Source organism: Danio aesculapii, chromosome 3 (genome assembly GCF_903798145.1).
Source record: "Danio aesculapii chromosome 3, fDanAes4.1, whole genome shotgun sequence".
NCBI lineage: Eukaryota > Metazoa > Chordata > Actinopteri > Cypriniformes > Danionidae > Danio > Danio aesculapii.
In genome coordinates this window covers 39,033,845-39,055,729 of record NC_079437.1, presented here as the reverse complement: position 1 = coordinate 39,055,729, position 21,885 = coordinate 39,033,845, and the positions used below count along the sequence as shown (strand labels likewise).

The 21,885-nt window shown below is 38.0% G+C and overlaps 1 protein-coding gene across 3 annotated transcripts in view; it reads left to right on the top strand.

The window, feature by feature from the left end:
- The window catches only part of card11 (caspase recruitment domain family, member 11), an 80,634-nt gene extending 59,024 nt beyond the window's left edge, over nt 1-21,610 (top strand). For all 3 annotated transcript variants that reach the window (XM_056453950.1, XM_056453951.1, XM_056453949.1), the window contains 4 exons: nt 564-746; nt 4,977-5,101; nt 7,821-7,936; nt 20,608-21,610. In XM_056453950.1, coding sequence (XP_056309925.1) covers nt 564-746; nt 4,977-5,101; nt 7,821-7,936; nt 20,608-20,812 — 629 coding nt within the window. In that variant the 3' untranslated portion in view covers nt 20,813-21,610. The remainder of the gene's footprint in view (nt 1-563; nt 747-4,976; nt 5,102-7,820; nt 7,937-20,607) is intronic.
- Nucleotides 21,611-21,885: the final 275 nt, after the last annotated feature.

Sequence of the window (21,885 nt, the reverse complement as noted above, 5' to 3'; positions counted from 1 at the left end):
AGAAACGGCCCTTTTTTAAAGTCAAACTCCAAATATTTTAGTTTTTCAAATATTTCCAAAACGATGTTTAACAGAGCAAAGAAATTTTCACAGTATTTCCTATAATATTTTTTCTTCTTGAGAAAGTCTTATTTGTTTTATTTTGGCTAGAATGAAAGCACTTTTTATTTATTTTATTTTTTTTAACGTCAACATTATTAGCCCCTTTTAGAAATTTTGTTTCCTTGTTTTACAATGACTTGACTAATTACCTTAGCTTGCCTAGTTAACCCTTACTCACCTAATTAACCAAGTTAAGCCTTTAAATTGCTCTTTAAGCTGAATACTAGCATATTGAAAAATATCTAGTCAAAGTAAATGAGTTATTAAAAATGAGTTATTAAAATTATGTTTTAAAAATGTGTTGGAAAAAAATCCCTCCGTTAAACAGAAATTGGGGAAAAAAATAAAAGAACAGGAGGGATAATAATTATGACTTAAACTGTATATTTATTTATCCTTGTTGCCACAATGTATAGTGTTAATGCTGAATTGAACTAACCTATGAATTACTATTTTTTCAGACATGTCCGACCCAGAGAGTGACTTGAACAAGAGCTTGAATCTCATCCCGTACAGTCTAGTGACCCCACACCAATGCCAGCGTAAAAGGCCCGTCCTCTTCACCCCCAACATTCTAGCTAAAACCATCGTCCAAAAGTTCCTGAATCTGGGAGGTGCCATGGAGTTCAATATATGCAAACCAGGTAAAACGGCTGGAGGTTGTTTGTAAATATTGCAGAACGCTGTGGAGGAAGGATGATGGTGTTTTTATCAGTAAATAGAAACAGTAGCTGCTATTATTAGCTATGGGTTATGTATATGACATATCTTTATGTAATAACAGGATCTTTATTTTAATTTGTTCCATGACTTCATCTGTTATGTCACAGGAACAGCCCACTCAGTGGGTTATGTTTAGCACACACTTGGAAAAACATTATCAATTATTAATTGGGAATGGAGATCTAATAGCTACTAGTAATAAACACTGTTAGTTTGTTGTTATTTTTACTTTTGTTATTTTTCTGATTGATTTTATTTCTAATTTTAAAGCATGTACCATTTACTACTGTGAAGTTGAATGACCTGCTTTGCTTTTGCTGCTTTGAATTTAACAACTAATTAAAAGAATTTATGGAAACAACACATTATTAACACTTATGTACTGTTGGGGATGTTTTCATCCACTCTGGGGAGATTTTGAGTCTTAATTTGGCTATACCTTTCTCTGTGATTTAGCTACCAGAATAATTTTTGGTAACACATCTTATTTAGACACATATTGAAGTCAACAATACACTCTGGGTAAATTTACTACCTTTTTGTTATGTTAGGGATGAAAACATCCACTAAATTAAACCACTTTAAAATGCATCAGATAATTTTTTTTTCAATTTTTTTTTTTGCATAAATCTGATAATCAACCTTAGTCCTGATCAAAACTACTAAATTGTTTAGAAAATGAGAGGATTTTAACTCTTTAATTGCCAAATTTATAAGCAATGTCACTGATTTGGTGAAAAAAAGCACACAAAATGACGTATTTTCAATATCACCATATAATCATGCATTTTTTATTGTTGGTGTCTAAATATGCATCTTAGCTTTCAGAACTACATAGAGCAAATAAAAACAAAGACTGTATTGATGCACCATCAAATGGGGTTATAATGGAAGTCAATGGGGCAAAAACAGCCACCAGCAGTAAATTAGGGTGAAAAAAATGAATATCTAACAATGCATCAAAGCCAGTGTTGTTACTAATCGTTCACATGTCCAAGACTGTGATTAAAGGTAAAAAAATCCAAGTCCACAATGACTTTTTATACTTAATTTTGTGTGTTACGTAATTTCACCAAATCACTGACATCCTTTATGAATTTGGCAATTTAAGAGTTAAAATCCTGTCATTTTCTAAACAATTTAGTAGTTTTGATCAGGATCAAGCTTGATTCACTGATTTCTGCAAAAAAAAAAAGGAAAAATATATTTATCTGATGAATTTTTACAACTGTTTAATTCAGTTGATGTTTTCATCCTGAACATAATAAAAGGGTAGTAAATTTGAACAGTGCACAAGGGTTAACAAAGCAATTTTGCATTTAAAAGACACCTAATAGATGTCCAAACTTAGATATCTTGGCTTAAGCAAGGTTAAATTTGCTCAAATTTGAGCTATCAGTGAAAATCTAATAGACGTCTAACAATAGTCCAAAAACTGACTAGTTAGCAAGTAGACAGATTAGATGGACTTCACATGTTTAGTCATTCAGTCCTGTCTATTTGATGACTAGTCTAGTTTTGGACATCCATCAGAGGTTATGGAGACATCCATCAGGGGTGAAGCAGTGGCGCAGTAGGTAGTGCTGTCGCCTCACAGCAAGAAGGTCACTGGGTTGCTGGTTCGAGCCTCGGCCCAGTTGGCGTTTCTGTGTGGAGTTTGCATGTTCTCCCTGCGTTCGCGTGGGTTTCTTCCGGTTTGCCCCACAGTCCAAAGACATGTGGTACAGGTGAATTGGGTAGGCTAAATTGTCCGTAGTATATGTGTTTCCCAGTGATGGGTTGTGGCTGGAAGGGCATCCGTTGTGTAAAACATGCTGGATGAGTTGGCGGTTCATTCCGCTGTGGCGACCCCGGAATAATAAAGGGACTAAGAATGAATGAATGAATGAACATCCATCAGAGCTGGTGGGAAGGCTGATCTTGGCGGGTTCATGAGCACTGAACTGCTGCTGTAATGCTGGAGCTCACTTTAAAATAATTGAAAATCATTTCCAAATAGGGACTCTATTTACAAATAAACTGCATTTTTGGAGTCTAAAACACTACTTTCATGTCTAAAAAACTTTCAGCAGTTAAATTTTGCATATTTAAAAAGAGATTTAAAAACCAGAGCAAACAGTTGAATAAGAACCAACAACAGATTAAGCTAAATAAAGTGAAAAATCTGTTTAACCAATTAAAATCGATCTTTAATTGGGAAACAAGGATCATATTTAAGATGAATCATTTCTAGCAATCCAATCATAAGTGGATGAAATTAAACAGATATAAATCGAGTCTGAAATGTTCTGAGCTTGTCTACTTTTGACAAATTTCAGAGGTAAAAATAATGAAAAGGAAAGATCACCTACAGTCCTTCTACTGACAAAAAGTGATCATTAAGGATGCGTTGTTAGTAGGCTTGCCTAATCAGGATGTTTATACTTTAGTGTGTTGTACCAAAACACATTATGATCAAATTCACAGATGTTATATTCTTTTCATTTCTGCATTTTCATAAGCTGCGTAACATGAATTTCTTCATTAAGTTGTACTCGTTCACTCCTATGAGAAATGAGACGTGGGTTTTGATGAAATCTAAACACAAATGGTCTTAAGAGACACATTAAAAAGCTTATTAAGTCAAAGTGATATTGCAAATGGTCATGACTCAAACAACGTCTGCAAAGACAGACTAGGTCATCGGTTAGAGGTGATTGTTTAGGTTTACTCAACAGAACTGTTTTTGGACGATCAGTTTTTCCAGTCAGAGCATCAGAAAGATGGAATAAAATACCAGTGTATATTAGAGAGAGTACCGCTTTTAATATATTTAAAGCCATGCTGAAAGTTTGGCTTCAGGAATATCAAATATGCAACCACTGATTCGGGTCACACTTTATTATGATGGTCCGTTTGTTAAATTTTAAGTCACATTGCATCTGCATATCAACTAATTCTCATTAGATTATAAGTAGACTGTTAGGTTGGGGTTAGCGTTAGGTTTAGTGTAAGTTGACATGTACTTGCTAAGTTTCTTATAGTCAGCTAAATGTCTGTTTAGCACCAGTATCAACAGTTATTAAGCAGACAGTCTACTAATACTCAAATGGACCATCCAAGTAAAGTGTTACCCTGATTAGATTTCATTTTATTGACTGTAATGCATTGTATGTATTGTACCGTAAGTGTATATTGTACTATTTTTATTTTTTTAACATTGTTAAACTTGTTAAAACTTACTTCCCAGGGACTACAGATGTAAAGTAGCTTCATATTTAACTCTGGCACAACATGTCATGTTGTACATTGTCCCACTAAATAAACGAACGACGGTTATATGATCCCTGAAAACATGCTAATGCTAGGTGGAAACAGATCTGAGTCTCCCAAAGTCTGTTCTTGAATTCAGTGGTGAAGAAGTCATTCCAATAGGAATTCATACAATAAGCAATGCTGAATTAAAATGTCACTCTTGTTCTTGATGATTTCTCTGAGAGTTTATAATGAACAACGGGGCTTTTTTGCCCACATTTTAACACTTTATTTACTTTATATAATAAGATGCCCTTGTTAAAGATGTTCCATGTACTTACTATAGCTATTGCAATTAATTATGCATAATTACATGGAACTAACCATAAACAACCTGCATTCTAACCCTAAACATATAGTAAGTACATGTTATTAAGTAATATTACTCAGCACTTAAATTAATAGTTACGTTGTAACAAGGACACCTTCAAATAAAGTTTACCTGTGTTCGTTACTATATACTGTAGCTACTAATTTACAGCACCATGGCAAAAAGAAACAGCTTAAGTTTCCACGTTTGCAAAGAGAAGTTTAAAACAGGTAAATTGTTAGTTTGATGCACAAAAGAAAAGCACATATCAGCAGATCCTATTCAATAATAAGTCTCAGAATGTGAGACTCAAATACAAATACTGACTGGTTGTTGAGATCACAGCTTTTGTGTTTGACTAAACATCCCTAGCGGAGTTTTAATTGCAATGGATCTTCAACAGATAATTGCTTTAATAAAAAGAATCACGAATGCGATCTTGATTCACAGCCGCAAAAATTCAAATCCTCACAATTGCCATCTGCGGAAGTGAACGGTGTTTTCCTTGACGTGCCTGCTTATAACTTCTAATTCATCTTCTTCGCAGACATTGTGACAAAAGATGAATTCCTCATGAAACAGAAGATAGAACCCATCATTTATTCCAAAGAAAAGCAGGCGGGCACGTATGAATGCATCACCCCAGAAAATATAGAAGCCGTTGCCTTCAAGGTACAGTAATAAATGTTCTTTTCAGAAGAATTTAATAATAGCTAAATTATGTTTTTGCTTTTCATGTGCTGTCATTTCTTCTGCTTACTCAAGAGGCTTGTCAGATATTTATGCGTTCGCTGTTTTGCCCAGCAATTTTATTTCAAAGTGCTTCCGCTCAGGGAGAGCAATAACACTTTCCCAAAGACATCCGTGCGATTTTTCACACAGCATCTGTCCTAAATTTTTAACTACTAATTAAGGCCACTTTTTAATCCCAAGTTAAGCAATGCTTCACACTTGTTATTATGGGGTTAAAGGGTTTGTCCACCTAAAAAGGAAAATGATTATATAATGTACTGAATGACTTGATCCAAAGCATAAAACACAAATTAACACTCCTAATGCATTAATGGTGCTTCTGACAGGAAAGTGATGCATGAAAATAAGTGTAGGGTAAATAAGGGTTTTGCATATGCAAATAATCAAGATAATCAAAATGCATATAATTTTTTTCATATTTATTCCAGCTATTTTTTAAGACATGCAGCATAACCATTAAAAAAAGTTATATGTTTCATGTTCGGATCATTTTGGACGTGTGTGTGTTCATGGAGCACTTTTAGGCAGCGAACATTTAATACATTTAATTTAGATAACATCAGTTAAACATATTTAGTACATGCTTCTGTCTAATAATTCTGTCTTGTGGCTAGAAGGGCATCCGCTGTGTAAAACCATGCCAGAGTAGTTGGCTTGGCGGTTCATTCTGCTGTGGCTGCTAAGCTGGAGAAAAATTAATGAATGACTTTTGTCGAAGTCATTTTTACTTATTCATATCTAACACTATTTTAGGACTGATTTTTGTTAATAAATGTGCACCTGCTATCTAACCATCATATCATGAAATAGTTGACTAATTCAAGTGGATGCTGCACACTGGTGGTGATGTGAAGAGACCCCTCTCATGATTGCGAAGCACTTTGGGTGCATGGCCATACATGATATAAATACACACATTGTATTACCTTACATTGTTTTGAAAACCCAGAGTTCTTATAAATTCCTTTTTTTAGAATTAAATATGAAGATTTTATAGGTTTATAATCGGTTTTAATAAATTAATTCCTGTTGTTTAATAAGGTTAAACCTCAGATTATTGCATACTGAATGTATAGTATACTGATTGATTGTAATTATATAAAAAATAATATTGAAGGAACAAACAAAAAAAATTATAATTTTTATATATATAATAATATTTATTTATTTATTATATAATTAATTATTATATAAATTAATTTATATATTAAATAATATATTAGTTAAGTTTATTTAGAAAGCACATTTACAAACAATGAAAGTTTAAAGTACAGTTATGACTAAAAATATTAGGTTAATTACACTAATAGCAGAAAAACGTGATATTCATTATAACTTAAATACAACAGAGAACACATTAGTTTAAAGGCAAGACTTGAACTCAGACAAAGTGGAAGCTGATCTAATATAGAGTGCCAGCCACTTCAAAAGCTCGATTTGCCCTTGATTTTAGCCAAGATCTGGGTATTTCCAGAGGTTAGTTTCAAATCCAAGACTTCTGGTAGGAGAAGTGGAGAAGGACAGACAGAAATTTAATTTTAAACTTAATTGTAAAATTGATTGGAAGTCAATGAAGACATCTTAGGATGTGGGTTGCCTAGTCAGACTTCTTCTTTCCTTGGTTAAGTTTTAAATATACACTCACTTACGTTCAGCTGATTCCCTTCTGTATACTTCCTACTTTATCAGCGGTCACCACAGCATAATGACTAGCCTACGAATATAAACGTATATATACTATAAGTTGAACGTTTATGGTTAATTATTGTTGTTGAATTAAGGCTGAATCAAGGGAATAAATTATATTTTACAATATATAAAATTGCGTATTTAAATGAAATTTCAACAGTATTACTGTTTTTATTGAATTGTTGATTAATTAAATGTGGTCTTGAACGCAGAAGAGATTCATTTAAGATAATATTCTGATGTTTCAAAAGTTTCTTTCACCATAATATCAAATTTAAAATAAGTTCTTTATTTAAAAAGTATTAAAATAATAGTAAAAACGTTGCAACTTCTAATTAATTAAAAAGGGGGGAAGTTATAACTGTTTTTTTTTTGAAATAACAATTCTTTGGTTCCAATAGAACTCCAAATGCAAAAATTGTAGATTTAAATGCTTATTTTGGTTTACATTTTATTTTATTTTAACTTGGGAGATTTCTGTCCCTCCATTCCAAGCACAGGTAACCAAAACTTCAAAAAAAAGTTTGACTAAAAGAATTAATTTAGGGTGTTTGTTTGCATCAAAATAATATATGTTGCCTACACAGCGGACATTAAATATGCTAAACACCTATAAGCATCAGTCGTGTAATGAAGAAGGGAGTCTGCAGTGGTGTGTAAGTACTGTACGAGACAGACGGCTCCTGATGGCTGCAGATGCAGTTTGCTTGCTGGGGTTTTATCAGGTGGTTAGATGAGAGGCAGCATATTGTTTTTCACTTGCTATTGTGTCTGGAGATGAGTCTAATTTTCCACTGCAAATCTCACATTTTTTGAGAGGTGTGCCATAAACACGACTCAAACGAGAGCGACTTTTTCTTGTTTGTTTAAATCGTTCATAGATGTTTTTAATATTGTTTATAATGATCTTTATTTGCATATTTAAGAACAAAATCCCTTTGTTTCCTAGAATAAGCACTGCCTTCTGGAGGCTGATCTGAGCTGTGTGAAAGACCTGCTGAGGAGAGAGATATTTCCCATCGTCATTTTCATCAAAGCCTGCGAGAAAAACATCAGAAAAATAAAGCAAGTCAAAAGATTCACTACATACACTTTTTTTGCACTTGCTAGGGTGCATTTCTCAATACTTAATAGATAGCCATCAAATAATCTAAACTGTGGATCATTTATCATTGCTCTGTGGACTTATGAGACTATTTGCTTGTTTATGCACAGTTTACCTAATTTATGATGAACATGTAATATAAAAACACATCAAAACTCACACAAAACACATATAAGGATAAATAAAAACAAAAATGAAATTAAGACAATAAAACTTGTGAAATATTCTGAATCTAAAAGAAATATGAATTCCTCTCATACCACACAGAGTTCTTATTTCATGTTGAAATTTTATGAAAGAAAACATTGTGGAATACTATTTGTGTTAGATGATTTAATGTATAAACTTCTGTCTAATTTCTGTATATTTATGTATTCTTTCTTTCTTTCTTTCTTATATATTTTTTTCTTTTTCTTTCTTTACTTTAGTCTTTTTTCTTCTTTCTTTCTTTCTTATATATTTTTTAGTATCTTTCTTTCATTTTCTTAGATATTAGTTCTTATCTTTCTTTTACTTTCTTTCTTCTTATATATTTTTTTTTCATTTCTTTTTTTCTTTCTTTCTTACCTTATATTTTTTTTTCGTTCTTTCTTTCTTTCTTAATATTATTCCTTTCCCTTTTCTTGCTTTTTCTTTCTCTTCTTTTCTTTCTTTCTTTCTTATATATTTTTTTCTTTTCGTTCTTTTCTTTTCCCTTTCTTTCCATTATATATTTTTTCTTAAAATCGTTCTTTCTTTCTTTCTTTATTTCTTTCTTATATATTTTTTCTTTCTTTCTTTCTTTCTTATATATTTCTTTCTTCCTTTCTTTCTTTCTTTCTTATATATTTTTTTCTTTATTTTTTCTTTTCTTTCTTTACTTATATATTTTTTCTTTCTTTCTTTCTTTCTTATATATTCCTTCTTTTCTTTCTTTCTTCTTTTCTTATATATTTTTTTCTTTCGTTCTTTCTTTATTTTCTTATATATTTTTCTTTCTTTCTTTCTCTTTTCTTTCTCATATTATTTTTCTTTCTTTCTTTCTTTCTTTCTTTCTTTCTTTTTCTTATATATTTTTTTTTCTTTCTTTCTTCTTATATATTTTTTTTCTTTCTTTCTTTCTTATATATTTTTTCTTTCTTTCTTCTTTCTCATATATTTTTTCTTTCTTTCTTTCTTTCTTTCTTTCTTATATATTTTTTTTTCTTTCTTTCTTTCTTTATATATATTTCTTTACTTTCTTCTTTCTTTCTTTCTTATATATTTTTTTCTTCTTTTTTTCTTTCTTTCTTACTTATATATTTTTTCTTTCTTTCTTTCTTTCTTATATATTCCTTTCTTTCTTTCTTTCTTTCTTTCTTATATATTTTTTTCTTTCGTTCTTTCTTTCTTTCTTATATATTTTTTCTTTCTTTCTTTCTTTCTTTTCTTCTCATGTATTTTTTTCTTTCTTTCTTTCTTTCTTTCTTTCTTTCTTTCTTATATATTTTTTTTCTTTCTTTCTTTCTTATATATTTTTTTCTTTCTTTCTTTCTTATATATTTTTTCTTTCTTTCTTTCTTCTCATATATTTTTTCTTTCTTTCTTTCTTTCTTTCTTTCTTATATATTTTTTCTTCTTTCTTTCTTTTCTTTCTTTCTTATATATTTTTTTTCTTTCTTTCTTTCTTTCTTTCTTTCTTTCTTTCTTTCTTTATATATTTTTTTTCTTTCTTTCTTTCTTATATATTTTTTTTCTTTCTTTCTTTCTTATATATTTTTTCTTTCTTTCTTTCTTTCTCATATATTTTTTTCTTTCTTTCTTTCTTTCTTTCTTTCTTTCTTTCTTATATATTTTTTCTTTCTTTCTTTCTTTCTTTCTTATATATTTTTTTCTTTCTTTCTTTCTTTCTTTCTTTCTTTCTTTCTTTCTATATATATTTTTTTTTCTTTCTTTCTTTCTTTCTTTCTTTCTTATATATTTTTTTCTTTCTTTCTTTCTTTCTTTCTTTCTTTCTTATATATTTTTTTCTTTCTTTCTTTCTTATATATTTTTTCTTTCTTTCTTTCTTTCTTACATATTTTTTCTTTCTTTCTTTCTTTCTTTCTTTCTTTCTTCTTATATATTTCTTCTTTCTTATATATTTCTTTTCTTCTTTCTTGTATATTTTTCTTTCTTTCTTTCTTTCTTTCTTTCTTTCTTTCTTTCTTTCTTTCTTATATATTTTTTCTTTCTTTCTTTCTTTCTTTCTTTCTTATATATTTTTTTCTTTCTTTTTTTCTTTCTTTCTTACTTATATATTTTTTTCTTTCTTTCTTTCTTTCTTATATATTCCTTTCTTTCTTTCTTTCTTTCTTTCTTATATATTTTTTTCTTTCGTTCTTTCTTTCTTTCTTATATATTTTTTCTTTCTTTCTTTCTTTCTTTCTTTCTTTCTCATATATTTTTTTCTTTCTTTCTTTCTTTCTTCTTCTTTCTTTCTGATATATTTTTTTTTTCTTTCTTCTTATATATTTTTTTCTTTCTTCTTCTTATATATTTTTCTTTCTTTCTTTCTCTTCTCATATATTTTTCTTTCTTTCTTCTTTCTTTCTTTCTTATATTTTTTCTTTTCTTCTTTCTTTTCTTTCTTTCTTCTTATATTTTTTTCGTTCTTTCTTCTTTCTTTCTTTCTTTCTTTCTTATATTTCTTTCTTTCTTTCTTATATTTCTTTCTTATATTTCTTTCTTTCTTATATTTCTTTCTTTCTTTCTTATATTTTTTTTTTCTTTCTTTCTTCTCATATATTTTTTTCTTTCTTTCTTTTTTTTCTTTCTTTCTTTCTTTCTCTTTCTTATATATTTTCTTTCTTCTTTCTTTCTTTCTTATATTTTTTTTTCTTTCTTTCTTTCTTTCTTTCTTTCTTATATATTTTTTCTTTCTTTCTTTCTTTCTTTCTTTCTTTCTTATATATTTTTTCTTTCTTTCTTTCTTTCTTTCTTTCTTTCTTTCTTATATATTTTTTTCTTTCTTTCTTTCTTATATATTTTTTTCTTTCTTTCTTTCTTTCTTACATATTTTTTCTTTCTTCCTTTCTTTCTTTCTTTCTTTCTTATATATTTCTTTCTTTCTTATATATTTCTTTCTTTCTTTCTTGTATATTTTTTCTTTCTTTCTTTCTTTCTTTCTTTCTTTCTTTCTTTCTTTCTTTCTTTCTTTCTTTCTTTCTTTCTTTCTTATATATTTTTTCTTTCTTTCTTTCTTTCTTTCTTTCTTGTATATTTTTTCTTTCTTTCTTTCTTTCTTTCTTTCTTTCTTTCTTTCTTTCTTTCTTTCTTTCTTTCTTTCTTATATATTTTTTCTTTCTTTCTTTCTTTCTTTCTTTCTTTCTTTCTTTCTTTCTTTCTTTCTTTCTTTTCTTTCTTTGTAAATGTAAATATAGTTTAGTTGGCTAGAATGAAAAAAAGATATTAGATCTTTTTTATAACATTTATTTCAAGTAAGAAAAAGGCTTTAGTTTTATTAAAATTGCAATAGCATTGGCTAGTAAAATAGTTTGGTGTCCATATCTACAAAAGTCATTTCATAAACATGCAGTAGAAAGCATATTATATTTAAGCACCTTTTGTCAAAGTAAATTGCCAAAATATCAGTCAAATTTATTGGTATTTTCTTTATTTAGCCAGGCGATCACATTGAGACAGTACTCAATCTCTTCTTCCAGTAAGACCTGGTCAAGATGGCAGGCAGCATGTAAAGTTTCACACAAAAAAATCACAGAAGACAATACCACAAATGATAAAATCACCATTCGTAAAAAAGATCAAATCGTAAATAAAAAAATACAGGTGTCTTTTAAAACGTTATACAGAAGATGTTCAAAGGTACTCGAAGTTGAAAGTGTGTCAAGATTAAGCCGATATTGCAAATCTTTCCAAGCCCTAGGACCATAAAAGAAAAAAGCTCATTTTTTCAAGTATTGACAATACCCTTGGAACTGTTAACAGAATACAGCCCTGCAGGCACAGGATATCATCATGACGTCAAATTGACATTGTACCCCAACATCGTGGAGATGTTGGATTTTGTTTGGAAATGAAAATCGGGTTGACGTCAGAATCCAACATCAGGCCATTGTCAGTGTCCAACGTCTAACCTAAAATCAACCAAATATCAACGTCTAATCATGTTACACTTTGACGTTGTGTGGACGTTATCACTATGACATTTATCAGACGTTGGATTTTGGTCACTTTCCAACACAACCTAAGATGTGACGTAATTTCACATCGTCATTTGACATCAAAATGTCCTTAGATGCTGGCTAGACACCTGACGTCATGACCTAAATCTATCCCAATATTAGCATCTTATGATGTTGTGTGCCTGCTGGGAGGAACCAAATCTAGTGTGATTTTATTTATGTGAAATGTTAGCAAATTAGAAAGATAGGATGGTTGTTTACCTAAGAGAGCCTTTAAAGTAATTAAGTACAAATGTCATTTTCTCCTTTGATATATATATATAACCAATCTAAGGAATCATACAAAATACAGTGGTTCATCTGTGAATCTGCACCTGTGACAAAATAATATCCCATCATTACTCAGCATAACAAACCTTTATATAAACTGTACTTATCTAACAAAAAATGAAACAACATACTTTCTCTGCCCTGTATTTCTTAAAATGTGTAAGAATAAGTCCTGACATCTTGCCGATAAATGGTTAAAAACTTTAGTGGTTTGATGGATAGTGACAAAATATACAGATTTAAAATGGCATGTATTAGTATTTTGAGTTGTTCAGCATATAAACAAATAACACTTTGTATATAAACTAGTATTACATTGAATGACGTTAATCAGTGTTTTCTGTAAATCAGAATAAAAATGTCATTAGTTTGTGCTTAGATAAAAGTAATTAAACAGAACATATTCTAATGTAACCCTTTTCTGTTTTGATGCTCGATCACCCCCTTTTTTGAACCTTCGAAGAGTTTTGAAAGTGTGACATACAGTTGAAGTTGAGTTATTAGCCCCCCTTTTGATTTTTTTTTTCTTTTTTAAATATTTCCCAAATGATGTTTAACAGAGCAAGGAAATTTTCACAGTATGTCTGATAATATTTTTTCTTCTGGAGAAAGTCTTATTTGTTTTATTTCGGCTAGAATAAAAGCACTTTTTAATTTTGTAAAAAAAAAATTCAGGGACAATATTATTAGCCCCTTTAAGCTATATATTTTTTCGATAGTCTACAGAACAAAACATCGTTATACAATAACTTGCCTAATTACCCTAACCTGCCTAGTTAACCTAATTTACCTAGTTAAAAGCCTTTAAATGTCACTTTAAGCTGTATAGGCCATACATGATATAAATACACACACTGTATTACAATACATAGTTCTTATAAATTCCTCTTTTTAATTAAATATAAAGTATATAAATATACAATTTTCCTTTCTTTTAGTTTTTAAAGGAATTTAATGAAGTAATTCCTTAAGTTTAATAAGGTTAAACCTCACAATATCGTATACTGAATGTATAGTATATTGATTGATTACACAATACATACATTAGTACAATAATACATTAGTTTTAAGGCAAGACTTGAACTCAGACAAAGTGGAAGCTGATCTAATATAGAGTGCCAGCCACTTCAAAAGCTCGATTTGCCCTTGATTTTAGCCAAGATCTGGGTATTTTCAGGAGGAGTTTAGGTTCAGATCTAAGACTTAGGAGAATATAAGTGGAGAAGGACAGACAAATAAGGAAGTGCTAGATGATTTAGTAATTTGTAAACCAGAAATTTAATTTTAAACTTAATTGTAAAATTGATAGGAAGTCAATGAAGACATCCTAGGATGTGGGTTGCATAGTCAGACTTCTTCTTTCCTTTGGTCAAGTTTTAAATATACAGTTGAAGTCAGAATTATTCGACCCCGTTTGATTTTTTTCTTCTTTTTTAAATATTTCCCAAATGATATTTAACAGAGCAAGGAAATGTTCACAGTAATACCTATAATATTTTTTCTTCTGGAGAAAGTCTTATTTGTTTTATTTCAGCTAGAATAAAAGCAGTTTTTGATTTTTTTAAAATCATTTTAAGGGTCAGAATTATTAGCCCCTTAAAGCTATTTATTTTTTCGATAGACTGCAGAAAAAAACATTGTTATACAATACCTTGCCTAATTACCCTAACCTGCCTAGTTAACCTAATTAACCTAGTTAAACCTCTAAATGTCACTTAAAGCTGTATAGAAGTGTCTTGAAAAATATCTAGTAAAATATTATATACTGTCATCATGGCAAAGATAAAATAAATCAGTTCCCCTTCGGATGGGGAACTCCAATGCTATGTGGAAACTTCCACTATGGGGATTTCGTCAGAATCCAATCATCTGAAAGAGTATAAAAACGGGCCAATGAAATGCCAATGAGTTGGCAGCGTCAGCGTGCACAGCTGGCGTCAATGACAATCAGTCATGCTATAAAGACGCAGCCAGTGCCATGCTCGACATCCTTTCGCTTTCAGAGCCTTTCACGAAGCTTCTGAGAGAGTCTTTGAGGGTATCTCCAACCTGTGTCTACAGAGAGAGATCGAGAAGCAGCTTCTCCCGGTCCAGAGCGCGTATACGCAGTGGCAGATGGTCGAGCTGGGTATTTCTCCCTTGCCTGGCGTCCTTTGGGTCCGGTCCTCCAAGAGCGGTTTGTATATAGGAAAAAAGCTTTCCTAAAAGAGCAACACGGTCGTGCAGCGCGTCTTTTTCAAGACGTCACTCCGACCGTGCGTTTCTGGATGCGGTGGTTTCCTATCCCCGGATGATGGGCACGAGCACAGCGTTTCATGTCTGGGGGTCCAGCATGTTAATGCGGTGCTCGCGGGCAGTGCATGCCATCACTGATGTCATGTCTGTTGCGCAGTTAAGATCGCGGCTCGCTCTTGCAAAAGAGCCACCCACCCCAGTTGTCCCCCGCACTGCGGTTGGCACTCGGGCAGATCTGAGGGTTTCAGTGAGAGTAAATCCGCCGCCCCCGGGCCGTGGACCTCTCACTCCTCCACGCGCTCCATCCAAGCTTCAGGTGAAGAGAAGCGCTCCGTCCTTGGATGGTCGCTCTCTCACCTGATGACACCGGGGGTCAGATGTCCATCGCTGCATCGGAGGATGGGCTGTCATTGTCTGATGAGGATGCGAGCCCGCTCGCTCCCTCCCTCCGGGGTGGAGAGCGCGGCGTTAGCATCTAAAAAGCAGACGTGATGGCCGTGCTTTCTCGGGCTGCTTCGGCCGTGGGTCTGGTGATGGTTTATCCCCCAGCCCCGCGGCCGGGACCGACTAGATGGGTGTATGTGGAGGATATAAGGAGGCAAGACCTTCAAAGCCTCCCGTCCCCTTCTTCCCGGAAGTGCACAGTAAACTCACGCTGTCCTGAGGGCACTTTTTTCTGCCCGATCTGCGTGCGCTTTCCATCCTCACCATCCTTGGAGGTTGGGCTGTCAAGGTCTGACGAGGATTCGAACCCGCTCGCTCCCTCCGGGACTTTGAGCGCGGCGTCGAATCCAGAAGCAGACTTTGCGGCTGTGCTTCCCCAGGCTGCTTCGGCCGTGGTTCTGGAGATGGTTTATCCCCCAGCTCCGCGGCCGGACCGATTAGAGGGGTGTGATGTGGAGGATGAAGGCGAGACCTTCTAAGCCTCCCCATCCCCTTCTTCCTGGATGGGCACAGTAGGCTCACGCAGTGTGCTGCGTGCGCCTTCCCCCTCGCCATGCACGCTATGGCCACCTACCAGCGCTACCAAGCGCAGGCGCTGGCCCGGCTGCGCGAGGATGGTTCTGACCCAGGACTGAGCATGCGCTCCGCACCGCAACCGACTATGCTCTTACAAAAAAAAAAAAAAAAAAAAAAAAAAAGTCGGCTGTGTGTGCCCTGGGAAGGACGATGATCACATCCGTGATCCAGGAATGCCACCTCAGGCTAAACCTGGTGATGTGCGTGACGTTGACAAAGTTCGCTTTCTTAACTCACCCATATCCCAGGCTGGCCTGTTCGGCGACACTGGCGGTGAATTCGCCCAGGAATTCACGCCGGTGATAGAGCAGTCGGAGGCGATGGGCGAGGTCTCTATCGGCGGGATTGTATGACCGCTCCCCCCCGCCGAGCCATCCACATCCACTGCTTTTTCGCCGAGGACGCCCGCCCGCAGCTTTGCTTCGCCGCCCCCGCCTGCGCCTCCGGCCACGCGGCTGCGCCGAGCATCGCGCCGGCAAGCAGCGTCCCCCGCCCAGGGCGCCGCTAAGTTCGGTAAAACGGACCGCGAAGCGTCCCTGAGGCGGGCCATCTGGGGAGGAGGGAATTTGCTCTTTCCCCGCTGGAGGGCGGGGCACGTTATTTAAAGGCGTAAAAAAAAAAAAAAAAAAAAAAACGCCATCAAAATCCTCAGTGAAAGAGCACTTTTCCCCTCCTCCGGATGTGACAGCCCGAACACTGCCAGTCTGGGACGCTATGCCTTCCAGCTTGCAGGATCGGTGCATTTCGCCAATGGCTCATGGAGCACGAGAGAACGGTCTCCTTTCTCTCCACTCCCAGCCCCTCTCCTGGAGTTTGAGTGCGAGACGAGAACATCTCCTCTCCTGCTCTCCTGTGGGACCCCAGCGCTCCCCGGATGAGCCCACTCACTCCACGCTGCCCCGCCGCTGGCACGTCAGCGATCGTGCGGGTGGGACCATTTGCGGGGGCTCTGCCTGCCTGGTTAGCGCGGGCCAGCCCATCGCAATGGCTCATCCATACGACCAGACTCGGCTATGCGATTCAGTTCGCTAAACGGCCTCCCAGGTTCACGGGCGACCAGGGTCAGTCCTGCGTCCGCCCCTGTCTTGCGAGAGGAGATTGCTGTCCTCCTGGCGAAGGATGCAATCGAGCCGGCCCTCCAGCCGAGATGGAGCGCGGGTTTTACAGCCCGCACTTCATCGTGCCCCAAAAAAAAAAAAAAAAAAAAAAAAGCGGTGGGCTATGGCTAATCCTATATCTGCACATTTTGAACCGCTGCCTTCACAGGCTGCGCTTCGGAATGCTTACGCAGATGCGCATCACGCGATGCATTCGTCCTCAGGATTGGTTTGCAGCAATAGATCTGAAGGACGCGTATTTTCATATCTCCACACTTCCACGCCACCGGCAGTTTCTGCGGTTTGCGTTTGAAGGTCGAGCATGGCAATACAAGGTCCTCCCCTTCGGGCTCTCTCTGTCTTCGCGAGTTTTCACCAAGCTCGCGGGGGGTGCCCTCGCGCCCCTTCGGCTCGCCGGCATCCGCACGCTCAATTATTTCGATGACTGGCTGATTATTATCCCACTCTCTGGAGCAATTGATTATGCACAGAGACAAGGTGCTCCGGCACCTCCGCCCGTTGGGGTTTCAGGTCAACCGAGAAAAGAGCAAGCTCGCCCCCGTGCAGAGCATCTCCTTTCTCGGGTTGGAGCTGGACTCGATCACTATGGAGGCGCGCCTCTCACGAGAGCGCGTCGAGGTAATGCTGAACTGTCTGAGAGAGTTAGACAGAAAAAAAGTGGTCCCCCTGAAATTATTTCAGAGGCTCCTGGGGCATATGGCATCCGTAGCCGCGGCCACGCCGCTCGGATTGCTCCATATGAGACCACTACAGCATTGGCTTCACGATCGGGTCCCCAGACGCGCATGGCACGCGGGCCCACACCGAGTGACTGTCACTGCGCCGTGTCACCGCACCCGCACCCCCTGGAAAGGACCCCTCCTTCCTACGGGCCAGTGTGCCCCTAGGTCAGGCGTCCAGGCAGGCTGTCGTTTCGGCAGATGCCTCCAGTATGGGGTGGGGGGGCCGTGTGTAGCGGGCATGCTGCTGCGGACCTGTGGAGGGGAACCCAGCTGCATTGGCATATCAACTGCCTAGAGCTGTTGGCAGTGTTTCTCGCTCTGCGCCGCTTTTTACCGGTGACTGAGGGGGCAACACGTGCTGGTCAGGACGGACAGCACGGCCGCGGTAGCGTATTCCATCCGGATGGGGGGGTATACGCTCCCGCTGCATGTCTCAGCTCGCTCGCCGTCTGCTCCTCTGGAGTCATACGCGGCTGAAGTCGCTGCTTGCTATTCACACCCCGGATGGGCTCAACCGTGCGGCCAACAGGCTCTCACGGCAGCTCCTTCCCTGGGAGAATGGCGACTCCACCCCGAGTCATGCGTAAGTATGCACTCCCCCCAGTGAGCCTACTCGCGCAGTTTCTGTGCAAGGTCAGGGAGGACGAGGGGCAGGTCTTGCTAGTTGCGCCCCTGGCCCAACCGGACCTGGATATCAGAACTCTCCCTCCTCGCGACGCCCCCCCCTGGCGAGTCCCTTTGAGAGAGGACCTACTCTCTCAGGGACAGGGCACCATCTGGCACCCTCGCTTAGTTCTGTGGAACCTCCACGTGGGGTCCATAAGACGCGACGAGGAAGACTTAGGTAACCTACCGGTGGCGGTGGTTAATACCATCACTCAGGCTAGTGCACCCTCTACGAGGCATGCCTACGCCCTGGAGTGGAGTCTATTCACTGAGTGGTGCGCTTCTCGCCGAGAAGACCCCCGATCTTGCCAGATCAGTGTTGTGCTTTCTTTCCTTCAGGACAGGTGGAGCGAAGGCAGTCGCGCTCCACACTGAGGGTTTACGTGGCCACCATCTCCGCTCATCATGATGCGTGGATGGCGGCACCGTGGGGAGGCATAACCTCATCATCCAGTTCCTCAGAGATGCGAGGCGGATGTTTTCCCCCGCCCCCCTCTCATACCCTCTTGAGATCTCGCGGTAGTGCTACGAGCCTACGTGGGGATCCCTTCGAACCACTCGACTCAGTATCCTTGAGATTTCTGTCCTTGAAGACAGCTCTGCTGGTCGTGTTGGCATCGGTTAAGAGGGTTAGGTACCTGGAGGCATTTTCGGTCAGTGACTCGTGCCTAGAATTCGGGCCGGCCTACTCTCACGTTGTCCTGAGACCCCGGCCCGGCTATGTGCCCAAGGTTCCTACCACGCCGTTTAACAATCAGGTAGTGAGCCTGCAAGCGCTGCCCGCGGAGGAGGCAGACCCAGCCCTTTCATTGTTGTGTCCTGTTCGCGCTTTGCGAATATATGGGGACCACACTCAGAGCCTTAGATCCTCTGACCAGCTCTTTGTCCATTACAGTGGTCGGCAGATGGGAAGTGCCGTATCTAAACAGAGGTTGGCCCACTGGGTAGTGGATGCCATCTCCCTCGCCTTTGGGCCAGGGTGAGCCGTGTCCCCCGGGGGTGGGAGCGCACTCCATTACGGAGCATCGCATCCTCCTGGGCGTTAGCACGCGGCGCCTCTCTGACAGACATTTGTAGAGCTACGGGTTGGGTGACACCCAATACATTTGCAAGGTTACAATCTGGAGCCGGTTTCCTCAAGGGTATTAGGCAACCCTTGGTGATTGAGGAAACGATTCGGTTGAGGTGTCGAAACACGCTTGCTGCGCCACTCTCCCTAACCCGGAGATACGTGCGCTTTTTTCAGCTTTGTCAGTTTAGTTCCCCATTTCTTTGGCGAACCCTGCAGAGTTCCTCCGAGGCCCCCAGCACCTGACTCAGCGGAGGAGTCAGGTGTTGGCCCGTTACGTTGTCGGCATGCCCGCTGGTCAGCCCGCGTTCTGGGTATAGGTGCCTGCTATGTGTGATCCCCGCTGGCGATCCCATACGTTCACACAGCCACGGTATAGTCCCCCCTTCTAGGGCAGGCTCGTGTCTTCCCTCCCCGCTAACCATCCTTATGCTAGGACCCCCCCATCTCTGGGCTGGTCCATAGATTGTCACCAGGTCTCCCCTCTGGGTAGCAGGTGAGCTCCGCAGCGTCCTCCCTATCGGGACTGAACGCTTTCCCAACGTACTGTCGTATCAAAACCTTTTTACAGGGTTATTGCGACTCCCCGAAAAATATAACAGTTTCTGAACAGGTAAGTGAGGGCCAGGGGACACGTTGGAAGACTGTGTCTCGGGGCGTTGTAGGTGCGCTTGCTCTACTGCGTGGCACACCCTTCGCCAGGGGCGCAGTAAGGTTCTTTCGTTGTGGCGTTTTCCATAGATTTCCCCATAGTGGAAGTTTCCACATAGCATTGGAGTTCCCCATCCGAAGGGGAACGCTACGGTTACTAAAGTAACCCTTCGTTCCCCGAGGGGGGGAACGGAAATGCTATGTTCCTTTGCCACAACGATTGTCCCTTAGCTGTTGAGCGTGAAAGTCTCTTCAGCTAGAAAAGGATGTCGAGCATGGCACTGGCTGCGTCTTTATAGCATGACTGATTGTCATTGACGCCAGCTGTGCACGCTGACGCTGCCAACTCATTGGCATTTCATTGGCCCGTTTTTATACTCTTTCAGATGATTGGATTCTGACGAAATCCCCATAGTGGAAGTTTCCACATAGCATTTCCGTTCCCCCCCTCGGGGAACGAAGGGTTACTTTAGTAACCGTAGCGTTATTAGAAATGAGGTATTAAAACTTTTGTGTTTCGAAATGTGTTGAAAAAAACTCCTCTCCGTTAAAAAGAAATTACAGGGAAAAAAATAAACAGGGGGGCTAACAATTCTGACTTCAGCTGTAAATAATAAAAAATCTTCTTATTTTAATCTTAAAATGTGTGTGTGTGTGTATGTATGTGTGTGTGAGCAGAAGGCTTCTTTTTAGAGTGGATTCAGAGGAGGACTTCTTGAAGATGTGCCGCTACAAGGAAAAGGAGCTGGAGACTCTGCCGTGCCTGTACACCAGCATAGAGCCGGACTGCTGGGGCAGCGTGGAGGATCTCGTCAAGATCATCAAGGACAAGATCTTGGAGGAGCAGAAGAAGACAGTCTGGGTGGAGCAGGACCTCCTGTGAGTCTCACAACACTCTTGCAGCTCTCGGGCGGAGCATGTATGCAACATTCGCACATACACACACATACACAAACATGCGAACAGGAAATCACTCTATAAGAGGCCACAGCTTGCTGGGGTGCTTTCACTTTGCTGTCAAACAAAAAGAGAAAACACATGGACTGGTGCACATAGTAAGCAGAGGAAACGTTCTCACCTCACACCTCTTATCTATTAATCTCCTCAATCGAAATTGGTGTCAATACCATTGTTCCATTCATCTGACATTTTCTAAAGAATGCAGATTTGGGTTGGTTTGTGCATAACTGTAAATCGAGTCTGACGACATTACATTTGTAGTGCACGCTTTGGTGTCATAAATGAATGCTGTTAATTTTGTCACTTTTATATTTATTTTAATACAAATCCACTTTTGTATTTTATCTGACGGATGGTTTTTATGTGGATACCACACATGTGGCTTATCTCGTTGTCGGTTTCAGCTGCTACATGCATAAATACTTGGCAAGGTGAAGCGTTGCATATTGTAGATCAATGGCATTACGTATTTGTACATGTTAAGCTTGTGCTGTTTTATGTTGGTATTATTTTAATGTCTTTTTAAGCTGTAATTCATGAAGTGGGCTCTAAGCTTCTTCAGACGCTATCATAGTCAGAGCTATTTTTGATGTATGAGGTGTATGATGTTCTTATTCAATTGCCTTCTTTACAGTCGATACCTACTGTACCTACTCACACCATGATTCATGGTTAGCTTAATAATAATTTAGGTTGAAATATACTTGAATGTTTAAAGGAAAATATTATATATATATATATATATATATATATATATATATATATATATATATATATATATATATATATATATATATATATATATATATACACACAATTGAAGTCAGAATTATTAGCCCCCCTGTCTATTTTTTTCCCTGTTCATTTCTGTTGAACGGAGAGATTTTTTTTATCTTTGCCATGATGACAGTAAATAATGTTTATTTTTCAAGACACTTCTATACAGCTTAAAGTGACATTTAAAGGCTTAACTAGGTTAATTAGGTTAACTAGGCA